General features: G+C 48.4%; 1 protein-coding gene across 1 annotated transcript; it reads right to left on the reverse strand.

The window, feature by feature from the left end:
- Window positions 1-2,694: 2,694 nt before the first annotated feature.
- LOC114438170 (uncharacterized) lies at window positions 2,695-4,639 on the reverse strand. The gene is made up of 5 exons (XM_028409356.1): window positions 4,451-4,639; window positions 4,215-4,290; window positions 3,735-3,901; window positions 3,402-3,656; window positions 2,695-3,285 (listed from the first exon to the last, which is right to left on the reverse strand). Exons 1-5 carry the CDS (start codon window positions 4,493-4,495, stop codon window positions 2,695-2,697), a joined length of 1,134 nt encoding a protein of 377 aa, XP_028265157.1. The 5' UTR covers window positions 4,496-4,639.
- Window positions 4,640-17,818: the final 13,179 nt, after the last annotated feature.

A 17,818-nucleotide genomic window follows, 5' to 3' on the forward strand; every position in this document is an offset into this window, starting at 1 on the left:
TGCACCACAGTGATTCCTCATTCATCCTTACCAGTGGCTGACTCTGCAGAACATTTATGACGGCAATAAACAGGAAACAACGGCGCGAGTTCAAACCTGCCAGCTTCCCTCTCATCGCTGTCAGACTCACAGCCACACCCGTGGCCGGCTGGCTGTTGGGAAATTATTATTATTGTTAGTGCTCTGAAATTATACATAAACGGACTCAAGCACAGGACGGGAGACAGGCAGAGGTTAAATTAAAGTAGTTTATTGTGGCCGAAAACTCAGGGAACACAGTTCAAAAGTCACCAAAGCTCGGACAGGAGTCACAGATCAGCAGCCAGGGTGAAAGGTGGAAAATAACACACGTTAACTTCCCTGAGCCACTCGTCCTCCTCCTCCAGCCAGCCCTGATGTGCGATCGGACCCTCGCATCTCAGCTTTAAGACAGACTCTTACCCAGGAAACTGCTCCGCGTCCTCCGCAAGCCGCTCACGTGTCCATCAGCGGCGACTCAGCAAAAACCGGCTGGATATCAGTGAGGAGAGCCGGTGCAGCCTCTCTCTCTCTCTCTCTCTCTCTCTCCACGGTGGCAGCGACAGAGAAACAGCGCGTGTGCGTTTCTATGGGCAGAGCGGTGGCTGCTGCTGAATGCCTGTTGTGATTCCAGCTTCCTCTGTACACTTTATTAATACATAAACACCATCTGCGGACATACGTGGTCCGGCATTTTAATCACATGCACCACAGCGATTCCTCATTCATCCTTACCAGTGGCTGACTCTGCAGAACATTTATGACGGCAATAAACAGGAAACAACGGCGCGAGTTCAAACCTGCCAGCTTCCCTCTCATCGCTGTCAGACCCACAGCCACACCGGTGGCCGGCTGGCTGTTGGGAAATTATTATTATTGTTAGTGCTCTGAAATTATGCCGGCTTTCACCAAAGCTCGGACAGGAGTCACAGATCAGCAGCCAGGGTGAAAGGTGGAAAAAAACACACGTTAACTTCCCTGAGCCACTCGTCCTCCTCCTCCAGCCAGCCCTGATGTGCGATCGGACCCTCGCATCTCAGCTTTAAGACAGACTCTTACCCAGGAAAACTGCTCCGCGTCCTCCGCAAGCCGCTCACGTGTCCATCAGCGGCGATTCAGCAAAACCGGCTGGATATCAGTGAGGAGAGCCGGTGAAGCCTCTCTCTCTCTCTCTCTCTCCACGGTGGCAGCGACAGAGAAACAGCGCGTGTGCGTTTCTATGGGCAGAGCGGTGGCTGCTGCTGAATGCCTGTTGTGATTCCAGCTTCCTCTGTACACTTTATTAATACATAAAGACCATCTTCGGACGTACGTTGTCCGGCATTTTAATCACATGCACCACAGCGATTCCTCATTCATCCTTACCAGTGGCTGACTCTGCAGAATATTTATTACGACAATAAACAGGAAACAACGGCGCGAGTTCAAACCTGCCAGCTTCCCTCTCATCGCTGTCAGACTCACAGCCACACCCGTGGCCGGCTGGCTGTTGGGAAATTATTATTACAACTTTGGTGCTTCTACCTGCCTGGGAAAGCATAAATTCTAACTTACAAGTCCATCATTTTACACCTGAGGAAGCTCGTAGAGACATGGGACCAAGACCTATCGACTCAGAATGGCCTGAAATGTATGTGTGCCAAGTTTGGTGCGTCTATGTGCCTGGGAAAGCATAAATTCTTCCAAGTCCATGATTTTACACCTTCACTTAGTTAAAGTTCCAATGACGAACTCCAATAACGAACTCACCAATAACGAACTCACCGATAACGAACTCCAATAACGAACTCACCGATAACGAACTCACCGATAACGAACTCCAATAACGAACTCACCGATAACGAACTCCAATAACGAACTCACCGATAACGAACTCACCGATAACGAACTCCAATAACGAACTCACCGATAACGAACTCCAATAACGAACTCACCGATAACGAACTCCAATAACGAACTCCAATAACGAACTCACCGATAACGAACTCCAATAACGAACTCACCGATAACGAACTCCAATAACGAACTCACCGATAACGAACTCCAATAACGAACTCACCGATAACGAACTCCAATAACGAACTCACCGATAACGAACTCCAATAACGAACTCACCGATAACGAACTCCAATAACGAACTCACCGATAACGAACTCCAATAACGAAACTCACCGATAAGATAACGAACTCCAATAACGAACTCACCGATAACGAACTCCAATAACGAACTCACCGATAACGAACTCACCAATGACGAAGTCTAACGAATACTAACCATGACATCAAAGACGACATAACTCTCTGTAAAGAATTACACATGTAGACAAATAATGCTCCCCAAACTCTGTATTAAGCACTTAAACATTAGCCAGTTTCAGAAACGTTTCTGAAAAAATAAAATCTTCATAAAAATACATTTTAGCTTTGGTATAAAAATAAATATTCCTTTTCTTTTCAAGGAGAAAAACGGTTTATGCAAATAAAAAAAAATCCTTTACCAAAGGACTACTTTAAAAATAAATCTGCTGAAAAAGTTTCTGAAAACAATAAAATCTTAATAAAAATAATTTCAGCTTTCGTATGAACATAAATACTCCTTTTCTTTTCAAGGCCCTAAAATTTTATACAAATAAAAAAATCCTTTACTAAAAAGGACTACTTTGAAAATAAATATGCTCAAAACTGTCTAAAGTTGGTTTTCTGACCTACAGTTCGGTTTCCTGACTCATTTGAGTCTCCTCTACCACCTGAGTTGGCTTTACAGCATGAGATGCAGAAACTTCTGTGCTGCATGGATTTACTGTGGCTGGATTTCTTAGCATCAAACTGTTCCACAGGGTCAGACATTCCAGTGCCAACTCCTTCAAATTTAAAGTGTAGTTTCCTCTTAGTTGCACGTGATTGTCCGCACGGTAACTCATCCTCGTCGCTGCAAGGTTCTGGTTGGACATCCACAGACATGTTAGGGAGGAACTCCCTTCCCCTTTTACGAGCCGTTTCTGAATCCTCAGAGAGAAATGTTGGTGAACTGTATCCCTCACTTTCCAAGACGGGCTCATCCTCATCTTCAGTTGTTTCGTCCTCAGTGGGGCTTCTTTCTTCCACATCTGCCATAGCCATGTTCATCGCCCTCAATCTTAAATCTCTAACTTTTGAGGCTTCCTTCTTGTCAGGCAGCGCCACGTAGAAACGCTCAGCGGTTTTTGTATCATGACACATAGCCTTAGCCAGCTTTTCTTTTTCCTCGACAGTGAGATATTTGCTGGCCTGCAAATAGAAAAACAAAACAAAAAACATATTCTGTATGTCCTGTTTTATCCATAAAATCACAATGGCTTCAAAAAAAAAAAAAAAAAAAAAAAAAAAAAATCACACAAACTTACTTGGGTGGAGGCACTGCTCCGTATCTTGTTGAAAGTGATAATACCTCCCAGGCCAGCATCTCTCCAGGCAGCTTGAAGGAAGTGGACAGGTTTCACAATTTGGTTCCCACGGATGGATGCAAAGACATAACTGCAATCGTCATGAATCTTTTGGACAGAGAGGATCTCTATCAATTTTCTCAGCCAGGAATGCTCGGTCGTGGTGACAAACAAGGATGCCTGTCCATATGTACGCACAGTTTTGTGTTCGTCAACCTGGGGAGAATAATTCAGAACATTAGTATTGGTCTGTTTTACACTGCACATTTCAGTCCTTAGTTCAAAGCAACTCACTGTGATATGGAATCCATGCTTGGTACGTTCTGCGTTCAAGACATTTTCCTTGGTCATGTTTGTCATGACAACAGATCTGTGTCCCGTCAGGACACACAGGTAGCCCATGAGGTAGCCCATCAGTTTGTTATACTCAAGAAGCAAGTTTGGATCTTCACAGAGCATGTCTGTTATGATGAAGAGTCACCCAGAAGAAAACGTCAAAAACACAGCTACACAATGACACAAGGAGCTTCTGAATCCTCATCTACTACTACAACAACAACAACGTTTCAATGCATTTACATGTATTTAGCTCAGTCAATTAGCATGCTTTACTAACACGGATAAAAATTTTTGCATCAACACTCGGTCACAAACACATGTAAACGTTGCATAAGGTTCCAAGGAACCCTTTCCAACAACTTTTAACATGATAACAGTCTGTTTTTTTATGATATTTCCGTCGAATTGTGAAGGGCAAATCTCAAGGTAACTTACCATTCGGGGAGAGCTCACGAAGCACTTCCTGGTTCCTCCGAGACGTTAGCCAATCGACCTCTGCCGACACGCTTACCTGTAATACATGCGACTCTAAAAATGACATTGCATCGGAAAGTTGAAATGCACATTTTGCTCTGAAATTACGCCGGCTTTCACGACAGCTCGGACAACAATCGCTGCAGAAACATGAGCCCACGCGTCCACAGTCCATTCACATAACTGGCGTAACTCACCTGCGCTGCCTCCCGGTAAAGCTGTGCTCGCTCTCTGACATCCATCTCTGCCACGCCGCTCGCAGCTTGGCTTTAAACGCCCCGTTTACTCCGATATCCAGCGGTTGAAGCTCTTTGGTTAACCCTCCCGGGATGACAGGGAGCTCCGAGTTCGTCTGCTTCACCTGTTGTTTTTACTCCAGCGGTGAGATGGTCGCGCATGCAGTCACAGATCAGCAGCGAGGGTGAAAGGTGGAAAAAACCACCCGGTCTCTTCACGTAAACATCCCTGAGCCGCTCGTCCTCCTCCTCCAGCCAGCCCTGATGTGCGATCGGACCCTGGCATCTCAGCTTTAAGACAGACAATTACCGTACGTTGCGCTGCAGAGGTGAAAAAAACCGGCTGGATCTCAGTGAGGAGCCGGTTAAGCCTCTCTCTCTCTCTCTCTCGCTCCACGGCGGCTGTCAGGGAGGTTGCAGACGGACTCAAGCGCAGGACGGGAGACAGGCAGAGGTTAAATTAAAGTAGTTTATTGTGCCCGAAAACTCAGGGAACACAGTTCAAAAGCACCAGATCTCAGGGCAAAAACGTAGGCGCTGCACAAGCCGGCAGGAGGGACACACACACACACACACACACACACACACGCAGGGTTGAGTCACCACGGTTCTCAAAAATAATAATAAAAAATACACAAATACTAGGCTCAGAAAAATACTCACGCTGCTGGAGAACAGGACGGCTGGAAGTCAGGTAGTAGACGAGACGAACTGCCACCGAGTGAGGGGATCAGGGCAGACAAAAGGACACAGGTGAGGCACATTAGGGAGGAGCAGGTGATCACCAGGAGGAGAGGGAGGGAGAAGACGAGGAGGGGCCAGCCAAGACACCTGAAATGAGAGGGGAGTCAGTGATTTCAAAATGAGGCAAACATAATCAAACAATATACAACCGCCCTGGCTCACGCTGGGACCCTGACGGTGGCAGCGACAGAGAAACGGCGCGTGTGCGTTTCTATGGGCAGAGCGGTGGCTGCTGCTGAATGCCTGTTGTGATTCCAGCTTCCTCTGTACACTTTATTAATAAATAAAGACCATCTTCGGACATACGTGGTCCCGCATTTTAATCACATGCACCGCCGATGTCCAGCGGTTGGAGTTCTTTGTAAAAATAATAATAAAAACGTCAAAAAAACACAGCTACACAACAACGCAAGGAGCTTCTAAATTCTCATCTACAACAATTTTTATTGTTTTTTTTAAATGACTTTTTTTTATTATTTTTATTGCATTTCAATACTAACCATGACTTCAAAGATGAAATAACTCTCTGTAAAGAATTACACATTTAGACAAATAATGCTCACCAAACTCTTTATTAACCACTTGAACATTAGCCAGTTTATGAATAAAAAAAAATCTTTCAAATCTTTTTCAAGGCCCCAAAATTTTATACAAATAAAAAAAATCCTAAAAAGGACTACTTTGAAAACAAATCTGCTGAAAAAAAACAAAAAAATCTTCATGGAAATAATTTTAGCTTTGGTATAAAAATAAATATTCCTTTTCTTTTCAAGGCCCCAAAATTTTATACAAATAAAAAAAATCCTTTACTAAAAAGGACTACTTTAAAAATAAATCTGCTGAAAAAGTTTCTGAAAACAATAAAATCTTAATAAAAATAATTTCAGCTTTCGTATAAACATAAATACTCCTTTTCTTTTCAAGGCCCCAAAATTTTATACAAATAAAAAAAACCCTACTTTGAAAACAAATCTGCTGAAAAAGTTTCTGAAAAAAAAAAATAAAATCTTCATGGAAATAATTTTAGCTTTGGTATAAAAATAAATATTCCTTTTCTTTTCAAGGCCCACAACGGTTTATACAAATAAAAAAAATCCTTTACCAAAGGACTACTTTGAAAATAAATATTCTTAAAATTCAATTTCAATTTCTAAAACTCTTTCTTTACCTTAACATACATGATAGCTTCTAACAACACCTGTTTAAAACACTTTTGAAACATATAAACGTTTTTTTTTTTTTTTTTTTAAACCTTTTTTCTTGTTTTCTGACCTACAGTTGGGTTTCCTGACTCATTTGAGTCTCCTCTACCACCTGAGTTGGCTTTACATCATCAGATGCAGGGACTTCGTTGCTGGATGGATTTTCTGTGGCTCCAGTCATGCACATTTTCTTAGCATCGAACTGTTCCACAGGGTCAGACGTTAAATTTGAAGGAGCTGGCACTGGAAAGTGTAGTTTCCTCTTACTTGCACGTGCTTGTCTGCGCGGTAACTCATCCTCATCACTGGAAGATTCTGGTTGGACATCCACAGACATGTTAGGAAGGAACTTCCTGCTCCTTTTACGAGCCGTTTCTGAATCCTCAGAGGGAAGTGTTGGTGAACTGTATCCCTCACTTTCCAAGACAGGCTCATTGAAATGCACTTTTTGCTCTGAAATTACGCCGGCTTTCACGACAGCTCGGACAACAATCGCTGCAGAAACATGAGCCCACGCGTCCAAAGTCCATTCACATAACTGGCGTAACTCACCTGCGCTGCCTCCCGGTAAAGCTGTGCTCGCTCTCTGACATCCATCTCTGCCACGCCGCTCGCAGCTTGGCTTTAAACGCCCCGTTTACTCCGATATCCAGCGGTTGAAGCTCTTTGGTTAACCCTCCCGGGATGACAGGGAGCTCCGAGTTCGTCTGCTTCACCTGTTGTTTTTACTCCAGCGGTGAGATGGTCGCGCATGCAGTCACAGATCAGCAGCGAGGGTGAAAGGTGGAAAAAAACCACCCGGTCTCTTCACGTAAACATCCCTGAGCCGCTCGTCCTCCTCCTCCAGCCAGCCCTGATGTGCGATCGGACCCTGGCATCTCAGCTTTAAGACAGACTGTTACCCAGGAAACTGCTCCGCGTCCTCCGCAAGCCGCTCACGTCTCTATCAGCAGCGATTCAGCAAAAACCGGCTGGATATCAGTGAGGAGAGCCGGTGCAGCCTCTCTCTCTCTCTCTCTCTCTCCACGGTGGCAGCGACAGAGAAACAGCGCGTGTGCGTTTCTATGGGCAGAGCGGTGGCTGCTGCTGAATGCCTGTTGTGATTCCAGCTTCCTCTGTACACTTTATTATTATTATTTTTTAAATGACTTTTTTTTATTATTTTATTGCATTTCAATACTAACCATGACTTCAAAGATGAAATAACTCTCTGTAAAGAATTACACATTTAGACAAATAATGCTCACCAAACTCTTTATTAACCACTTGAACATTAGCCAATTTATGAATAAAAAAAAAAATCTTTCAAATCTTTTTCAAGGCCCCAAAATTTTATACAAATAAAAAAAATCCTAAAAAGGACTACTTTGAAAACAAATCTGCTGAAAAAAAACAAAAAAATCTTCATGGAAATAATTTTAGCTTTGGTATAAAAATAAATATTCCTTTTCTTTTCAAGGCCCCAAAATTTTATACAAATAAAAAAAATCCTTTACTAAAAAGGACTACTTTAAAAATAAATCTGCTGAAAAAGTTTCTGAAAACAATAAAATCTTAATAAAAATAATTTCAGCTTTCGTATAAAAATAAATATTCCTTTTCTTTTCAAGGCCCACAACGGTTTATACAAATAAAAAAAAATCCTTTACCAAAGGACTACTTTGAAAATAAATCTGCTGAAAAGGTTTCTGAAAAAAATACAATATTCATAAAAATACATTTCAGCTTTGGTATAAAAATAAATATTCCTTTTCTTTTCAAGGCCCGCAACGGTTTATACAAATAAAAAAAAATCCTTTACCAAAGGACTACTTTGAACATAAATCGGCTGAAAAAAAACATAAAATCTTCATGAAAATAATTTTAGCTTTGGTAGAAAAATAAATATTCCTTTTCTTTTCAAGGCCCGCAACGGTTTATACAAATAAAAAAAAATCCTTTACTAAAAAGGACTACTTTGAAAACAAATCTGCTGAAAAAGTTTCTGAAAAAAAAAATAAAATCTTCAGAGCAGAACATTGACAGAGCGCCGGTTCCGCCGCGGCTGGACTCGGGCCGCCGAGAGCTTTCCGTAGGCGCCTCCGGCGAGGCTCTACGCCCGGAGACGGGCGAGCCGCTCAGCCAGGGCCCAGGGTGTCGGTCTCTATGCCTCCACGTGCCTTCGGCCCCTCTTCTCGGGGGCCGCGACCCGGAGGACGGCTCTGCGGGTCCGGGCCCGACGTATGTCGCGGAGCTCTCCGAGAGCTTTCCGACGCAGCCGGCCCCGTCCCCCTGGCCCGTTGCGTTCCCGAGTTATGGCCGTGCAAACTCCAAAGGTCAGGAGGTCACCATTGAAAATGAGCGGAAGGTTACGGACCTGGGTTTCGGCGGCCTGCTCGGCCGCACGACGCGCTAGAGACCTGGGACCGCTCCCTGCCGAAAGCGGGCGTCCCCGCGACGGACCGAGCCGATTTTCGGGCTCGCGGCCCCTCGGGAAGGGCCCCGAAAAGGGCCCGGGATTCTCTGCGGTAGGCTGAATGGAAGTAGATGTGAAAGTGTAATATACTGGCAAGGGTTCGCACTCCGCAGCTATTCAATGATAATTTTCCCAGACTTTGAACGCAGATTTCTCCGGGACGGTGCGGCGCAGGCGGACCGTTCCGGGACGGCCCCGCTCGGCGCGGCGCCGCGCGCCGGACGGCCCGCCCCGCTCGTCCGTAGCGCCTTCCCCTGCGGAGTTCGGCCCAGGAGAGAGCCACGTGTCTGGGGCCGACGCGTCGCGACAGGCCCCTCCGAGCCCTTTCCGTACGCGTCCGCGCCACGCGTCTGCGACCTTCCTTTGCCGAGATACGGCGCTTAACGAGGTGAAGGTTTTCGGACTTCGGCGGCCCGTGCCTCCGGAAGGCGAGGGCCCAGAGCGCCGGTTCCGCCGCGGCTGGACTCGGGCCGCCGAGACCTTTCCGTAGGCGCCTCCGGCGAGGCTCTACGCCCGGAGACGGGCGAGCCGCTCAGCCAGGGCCCAGGGTGTCGGTCTCTATGCCTCCACGTGCCTTCGGCCCCTCTTCTCGGGGGCCGCGACCCGGAGGACGGCTCTGCGGGTCCGGGCCCGACGTATGTCGCGGAGCTCTCCGAGAGCTTTCCGACGCAGCCGGCCCCGTCCCCCTGGCCCGTTGCGTTCCCGAGCTATGGCCGTGCAAACTCCAAAGGTCAGGAGGTCACCATTGAAAATGAGCGGAAGGTTACGGACCTGGGTTTCGGCGGCCTGCTCGGCCGCACGACGCGCTAGAGACCTGGGACCGCTCCCTGCCGAAAGCGGGCGTCCCCGCGACGGACCGAGCCGATTTTCGGGCTCGCGGCCCCTCGGGAAGGGCCCCGAAAAGGGCCCGGGATTCTCTGCGGTAGGCTGAATGGAAGTAGATGTGAAAGTGTAATATACTGGCAAGGGTTCGCACTCCGCAGCTATTCAATGATAATTTTCCCAGACTTTGAACGCAGATTTCTCCGGGACGGTGCGGCGCAGGCGGACCGTTCCGGGACGGCCCCGCTCGGCGCGGCGCCGCGCGCCGGACGGCCCGCCCCGCTCGTCCGTAGCGCCTTCCCCTGCGGAGTTCGGCCCAGGAGAGAGCCACGTGTCTGGGGCCGACGCGTCGCGACAGGCCCCTCCGAGCCCTTTCCGTACGCGTCCGCGCCACGCGTCTGCGACCTTCCTTTGCCGAGATACGGCGCTTAACGAGGTGAAGGTTTTCGGACTTCGGCGGCCCGTGCCTCCGGAAGGCGAGGGCCCAGAGCGCCGGTTCCGCCGCGGCTGGACTCGGGCCGCCGAGACCTTTCCGTAGGCGCCTCCGGCGAGGCTCTACGCCCGGAGACGGGCGAGCCGCTCAGCCAGGGCCCAGGGTGTCGGTCTCTATGCCTCCACGTGCCTTCGGCCCCTCTTCTCGGGGGCCGCGACCCGGAGGACGGCTCTGCGGGTCCGGGCCCGACGTATGTCGCGGAGCTCTCCGAGAGCTTTCCGACGCAGCCGGCCCCGTCCCCCTGGCCCGTTGCGTTCCCGAGCTATGGCCGTGCAAACTCCAAAGGTCAGGAGGTCACCATTGAAAATGAGCGGAAGGTTACGGACCTGGGTTTCGGCGGCCTGCTCGGCCGCACGACGCGCTAGAGACCTGGGACCGCTCCCTGCCGAAAGCGGGCGTCCCCGCGACGGACCGAGCCGATTTTCGGGCTCGCGGCCCCTCGGGAAGGGCCCCGAAAAGGGCCCGGGATTCTCTGCGGTAGGCTGAATGGAAGTAGATGTGAAAGTGTAATATACTGGCAAGGGTTCGCACTCCGCAGCTATTCAATGATAATTTTCCCAGACTTTGAACGCAGATTTCTCCGGGACGGTGCGGCGCAGGCGGACCGTTCCGGGACGGCCCCGCTCGGCGCGGCGCCGCGCGCCGGACGGCCCGCCCCGCTCGTCCGTAGCGCCTTCCCCTGCGGAGTTCGGCCCAGGAGAGAGCCACGTGTCTGGGGCCGACGCGTCGCGACAGGCCCCTCCGAGCCCTTTCCGTACGCGTCCGCGCCACGCGTCTGCGACCTTCCTTTGCCGAGATACGGCGCTTAACGAGGTGAAGGTTTTCGGACTTCGGCGGCCCGTGCCTCCGGAAGGCGAGGGCCCAGAGCGCCGGTTCCGCCGCGGCTGGACTCGGGCCGCCGAGACCTTTCCGTAGGCGCCTCCGGCGAGGCTCTACGCCCGGGGACGGGCGAGCCGCTCAGCCAGGGCCCAGGGTGTCGGTCTCTATGCCTCCACGTGCCTTCGGCCCCTCTTCTCGGGGGCCGCGACCCGGAGGACGGCTCTGCGGGTCCGGGCCCGACGTATGTCGCGGAGCTCTCCGAGAGCTTTCCGACGCAGCCGGCCCCGTCCCCCTGGCCCGTTGCGTTCCCGAGCTATGGCCGTGCAAACTCCAAAGGTCAGGAGGTCACCATTGAAAATGAGCGGAAGGTTACGGACCTGGGTTTCGGCGGCCTGCTCGGCCGCACGACGCGCTAGAGACCTGGGACCGCTCCCTGCCGAAAGCGGGCGTCCCCGCGACGGACCGAGCCGATTTTCGGGCTCGCGGCCCCTCGGGAAGGGCCCCGAAAAGGGCCCGGGATTCTCTGCGGTAGGCTGAATGGAAGTAGATGTGAAAGTGTAATATACTGGCAAGGGTTCGCACTCCGCAGCTATTCAATGATAATTTTCCCAGACTTTGAACGCAGATTTCTCCGGGACGGTGCGGCGCAGGCGGACCGTTCCGGGACGGCCCCGCTCGGCGCGGCGCCGCGCGCCGGACGGCCCGCCCCGCTCGTCCGTAGCGCCTTCCCCTGCGGAGTTCGGCCCAGGAGAGAGCCACGTGTCTGGGGCCGACGCGTCGCGACAGGCCCCTCCGAGCCCTTTCCGTACGCGTCCGCGCCACGCGTCTGCGACCTTCCTTTGCCGAGATACGGCGCTTAACGAGGTGAAGGTTTTCGGACTTCGGCGGCCCGTGTCTACGGAAGGCGAGGGCCCAGAGCGCCGGTTCCGCCGCGGCTGGACTCGGGCCGCCGAGACCTTTCCGTAGGCGCCTCCGGCGAGGCTCTACGCCCGGGGACGGGCGAGCCGCTCAGCCAGGGCCCAGGGTGTCGGTCTCTATGCCTCCACGTGCCTTCGGCCCCTCTTCTCGGGGGCCGCGACCCGGAGGACGGCTCTGCGGGTCGGGACCCTTTTTCTTTTTAAGACTGCACTGAAGGAGTGTGTGTTACCACCCACAGACACACTCACAGACACACACACTGATTGTTTTTTCAAACCCCAGACCACAAACCCTATGGTAACCCCAAACACCAACCACTCATGTTTAATGATGTTTGTCACGCTGTGTATTTTTCTTTTTAAGACTGCACTGAAGGAGTGTGTGTTACCACCCGCGGACACACTCACAAAGACACACACTGATTGTTTTTTTTCTTCCATGTTGTGTGTTGTTACACTTTTAAATGACAACTTCCTGTATATATCTCCGGAACGCAAAGTCGCACAGACTTGAGACCCACGCCGAATGAAAGCCCGTCCTGACAAACGGGGGGGCAGGTCTTGATCCCGAGGCTCTAGCTCGTACGGTTCGGGAGATCCGAGCGGTCAAAGGATTTGCATAGCGCAAAATGGAGGTGTCCGATTTAAGACGCTTTACTCCATAGCTCGCCAACCGTACGTCCTAAAGCAACGGAGATGCGACCCACCCTCCATAAATCGGCCACGGGCTTTCCATCGGCGCCATCCGCAAGTCTGTGCGACCTTCCGTTCCGGAGATACCGAATAAAAATTGTAATAATAATGACACATTATAAAGTCTATATCTCCGGGACGAAAAGTCGCACGAACTCGCCGATGGCAGCGTTGGAAAGCCCGACCACGAATTGTGGGGGGTAGGTCGCGAGATATCCAAGTTTAAGTACCTTATTTTTCTTTATTATTATTATTATTACGATTGTTAACATTTTCAATTCAGCTCTTCCGGTTTTATTTTGAAACACTTCCGGCGGCACCGGAAGTACTGCGCAACGGTGTTGCTGCGAGTTTTAGCGGCTGAAAGCTGCTAAACCCGGCATTTTGTAGCAGCTTTCAACCGCCACGCGCCCCCTGGCGGCTTCACGCTAGTAATGCAGTCAACTGAAAATGCAGTAAACTGAAAATAAATGCATAAATAGGTTTTTCTGTGTCTTGTTTGGACAGAAAGCCCTTGATCCTAGCCATGTTTTTTCAGGTGGTAATAGGCAGACTTAGTAATGGCAGCAGACTGCGCTTCCTGAGGAAGCTGAGCTCCAACCATTGCACTACTACAGGCATATTTGCATGATATTTGGGGCGTATGGACTCACTCTCAGGAAGATTTTACAGTGTTTCTGGAGACCCTCAGTGCGGCCGGCCTTTTTCGCCCCCGGTGACCCCGGCGGCGCCTTGGGGTGGTTCCCCGGGGCGCGGCTAAAACACCTCGCAGCAGACACTTGTGGGCTTGGGGAGGCTCCCCTGTCGATGCTGGCGGTTTTTCGGCCAAAATCGCACTCGGTTTGGCTTTAAAACGACTTTGTACGCTTACTTGCAACGTTTGAATGAAAATAGACCTATACTTGCAACTACTTACCAAAAACCCTAACTCTATTACTGAGTAACTTGGAAGAGTACTGAGTAACTTAAAATATGACCTTTGACCTGGCCGCATTATATGGGAATAGATCTGAAAGCCGAACTTTACTAACTAACCCTAACTCTATTACTGAGTAACTTGGAAGATTACACTGAGTTCTAGGATTACTTCTGCATTCAGTTTGGTGGAGCTTGACTCCCCCAAGTGGCCATTTTGAGTTAGGGCACTTCAAGATTGAATCTGGAATTTGATGACGTCACATCCAGGTTCGTGGTCGGTTTCTACATCTATTTACATTGGGCACAATCTTGAATTATGAAGTTTGATGGTCCACATAGACAATGAATGGGTTTCCCATAACCCTAACCCTAACCCTAACCCTAACCCTAACCCTAACCCTAACCCTAACCCTAACCCTAACCCTAACCCTAACCCGCACACTTCTTCAAAATCTTTATGACTCATCACATGAGCTTCTAAGACCTTTGGACATTTATTAAACAACTACCTAACCTCACAAACTATTTGTGAATGGGAAATATTTAGCAACACAACACACTGACACTGACAAACCATGACCTGAGGGTCAGCTGCTGTGTCCTGACACTGGCTGTCGAGCTTCTGTTATCATCACACACAGGGCCTGTGGCATAAACACAACAACGACACATTAACTGTGGGACTTCAGGACGACATTTCTACTCAGTTACACAACATACTCAAACCGCACATACCTGCATCACTGCTGATTCACTCTACACTTCATTCAGCTGGATCATCTTCTGCTCCAGGACCTACACAAAAAACACATTCAACTCATTTCCACTATTTTAATATTGCTATTTAAATACTGCTAACAGTGTCAGCTACCTCAAAGCACGTCTAACAGCAACAGTAACATTACAGCAGCTCAGCTATGCTAAAACATGTCCTGTGCTGAGGCCACGTCAGCCTCTACACACTATGTTTAAGGCTGCCTGAAGCTGTACTGCTGCTTTGGTCCGGTCTGTCTGAGGCAGACCATCACACTGGTTCAACTATCTAAGTAACTATCTAAGTAACTAACTAACAAGAAGACATTTATACTCAGTTCAAAGGGAAGCAGGCAGAATTAGACCAGCAGGGGGCAGTATGAGAGAAGAAAGATGCATTAAAAGACTCAGACTTGGACACACTGGGTTAAACAAACACTGAAACGAACAGGTAAACATACATCAGGGCTCTGGAGGATTGTACTGAAGAAGAAACAGTCCCTCATGTGTTCTGCATATGTCCAGCACACACAACAGAAAGAAACAAGTTCCAGAGGGAGGAAGCTAAGGAAAGCAGCATGAATGAATTCAGATACCATCTATTCTAAAAGGGAAACCTTGGAGATATTTGCTAAGTTATCTAAACAGGCTTAGTTTTTAGGATTTAGCTGTTTTGTTTCGCTCTCTCCAGTATAGTATGGGTGGTAATGCACCGGGGTAGGATGCCACTTGCCAATAAACTAGAAGAAGAAGAAGAAGACAACAACATAAACGGCGAGCAAACTGGGTAGAAGTCCGGCCGCAGCTCAGGTCAAGATAAATACCTAATTTGCAAGTTAGCACCGTAATGTAATGGCGGATAGTTTATAATGACTGAAGTGTTGTCACTCGGCTAGTTAGCTGTGCAGAGAGTTAGCTTCTGTGTTTGGTGACTTGTATCGCGGGACACCGGGGACAACAATCTGGCCTTCTTGGACTGCACAGTACATATTGAGGAGGACAGGAGCCTCAATGTGGAAGTGTACAGGAAACCCACACACACGGACCAGTACCTGTTGTTTGATTCACACCACCCACTGGAACACAAACTGGGAGTCATCAGGACCCTGCAGCACAGAGCACAAACTGTACCCACCAGCTCAGAGGGGAAGAAGAAGGAGCAACACCACATCAGGAAGGCCCTGCAGACCTGTGGCTACCCCAAGTGGGCACTCATCAAAGCCACAAAAACAAGACCCCCCAACAACAAGAAGAAGGACGACACCAGGCGGAGGAAGAACATCTCCATTCCATATGTGTCAGGAGTATCAGAGAAACTCCGCAGGATCTTCAACAACCATGACATCCTGGTCCATTTCAAACCTATGACAACACTGAGACAGAGACTGGTTCACCTGAAGGATCAGACTCCCAGGGAGAAACACAGCAATGTGATTTATGCAGTCCAGTGCAGTGAGGAATGCTCTGATCTGTACATTGGAGAAACTAAACAACCACTCCACAGAAGAATGGCTCAGCACAAGACTCAGCTGTTCACCTCCACCTCAAAGACAAAGGACACTCCTTTGAGGACAACAATGTCCACATTTTAGACAGGGAGGAAAGGTGGTTTGAAAGAGGAGTCAGGAAGCATCTATGTGAAGCTGGAAGAACCTTCCCTTAACAGAGGCAGTGGCTTCAGACATCATCTTTCTACCACATACAATGCAGTGATTCCATCCATTCCCAGGAAGTTTGCACAGACACACAGCAAGTGTTTGTTTATTTAAATTTTACCCAGACCCACCCACTGAGGTCTGCAACCACATATAAACCATGTTTCCCACCACCAGTCAGAACTGATGAAGCTGCTTGGATGAGCAGAGAAACGTCTTCAAGAAAACTCTACTCTGCTCTACGTATGATGACCTGGATGACTGAGAATCTTCATCAACATGATTATAATATGAAAATTAAAAACTACATATGTTCAACCTTTAAGGATCTACACCCCATCACAGGACACCAGCATGGTCATCACATGAGCAGACGACACAACAGTGGTGGGGTTGATTAGGAATGGTGACGAGTCTGCACACAGAGAGGAGCTGCAGGCGCTCACAGACAGGAGCAGCGAGAACAACCTCACTCTAAACATAAGAAAAAATCTGATAGGAGCTGTGTCACTGACATGCAGTGAGTGCATCTTCACAGACTCATGTAATAATGCAACAATAGCTTGATGTGTTGAAATTAAACATTTACAAAGCTGATTATTATGCATGTGATTATTAACCCATTGGTTGTATAGAATTATACAGTCATCAGCAGTGTTCAGTTTCAATTGAAAAGCTGGAAGCTTTGGACCTGAGGCTCCACAAAGAATGATACTCCATATGCTTCTTAGTTGTTTGTGTTTTACGGATAAAGGCTGAGCCAAAAGTCCAGATGCATCATTTTATATTCAAAACATTTGAGTTCCCTACCTGTTACCCCAGAAACCATCGCATCATTTCAAACTGGGGTTCCAGTTTAAACATGTGACTTGGGGCATCTAATTATTATTATTATGATTACCATTATTATAGGACAGAAGGGGGTCTGGGGGTGGTCCCCCAGAAAGTTTTTCATTTACTAGAAGCCATTTCCTGCATACTGGTGGATTTTAACAGGTTGTTAAACACCTGTGTTACATACAGAAGAAAACGCTTATTTTCCCATTCTGGAATCAGATCTACTAATTCCAGCCTGTAACCCTTCTCCTCATGTCCATCGCAGATATGGCAAACAACAGATCATCAGCCAAATAAAACCATCTACTGTACCTTTAAGTAGACAACTGCTTCCTCCCAGCGTTTTCTTTAAGTTGAGTCTAACCATCAATGTACCGTCACAGAGAGCTCCACCGTCTCTACAGTCCCTGGGTTTACACTTCATCTGGTCTCTGTATCACAAAGTCATTGCACTGCCTCCCGATTCATTTTCACATTGATTTTAAAATTCTCTTATTTGTTTTTAAATCCCTTCATGCCTGACATGCTCCAGCTCTACTGCCCTGCTCGCTGTCTCAGGTCAGCTGACCAGTCTCTCTTGGTCGTCCCAAAAACCCAGAGAAAACTCAGGGGGAACCGTTCCTTCTCTGTCGCGGCTCCTAAACTGTGGAACGAATTGCCTTTGCACCGTAGACAGATGGATTCTTTTATGGCTTTTAAGTCATCACTTAAAACACATCTTTTTACTCTGGCTTTTAACTCTGAGTTGTTGACTTTTATTTGTTTTATTGCTCTTACACCTGACTGGTGTTTTTATTGTACTGTTGTATATTCCTGTGCTTTATCAAATTTAGACTTTATATTATTTCATTTTATTTTATTAGTAATTTATTCTACACTCTATAGGCTGTGTACAGCTCTTTGGCTGACCTTTGTTGTTTTTAAAAGTGCTCTATAAATAAAGATGGATTGGATCACGCAGAGTGGAGTTCGCCCCAATACACACACACACACACACACACAGCATGCTCGTAAATGTGCA

This window comes from Parambassis ranga, chromosome 7 (genome assembly GCF_900634625.1).
Source record: "Parambassis ranga chromosome 7, fParRan2.1, whole genome shotgun sequence".
In the NCBI taxonomy this organism is placed as follows: Eukaryota; Metazoa; Chordata; class Actinopteri; family Ambassidae; genus Parambassis; species Parambassis ranga.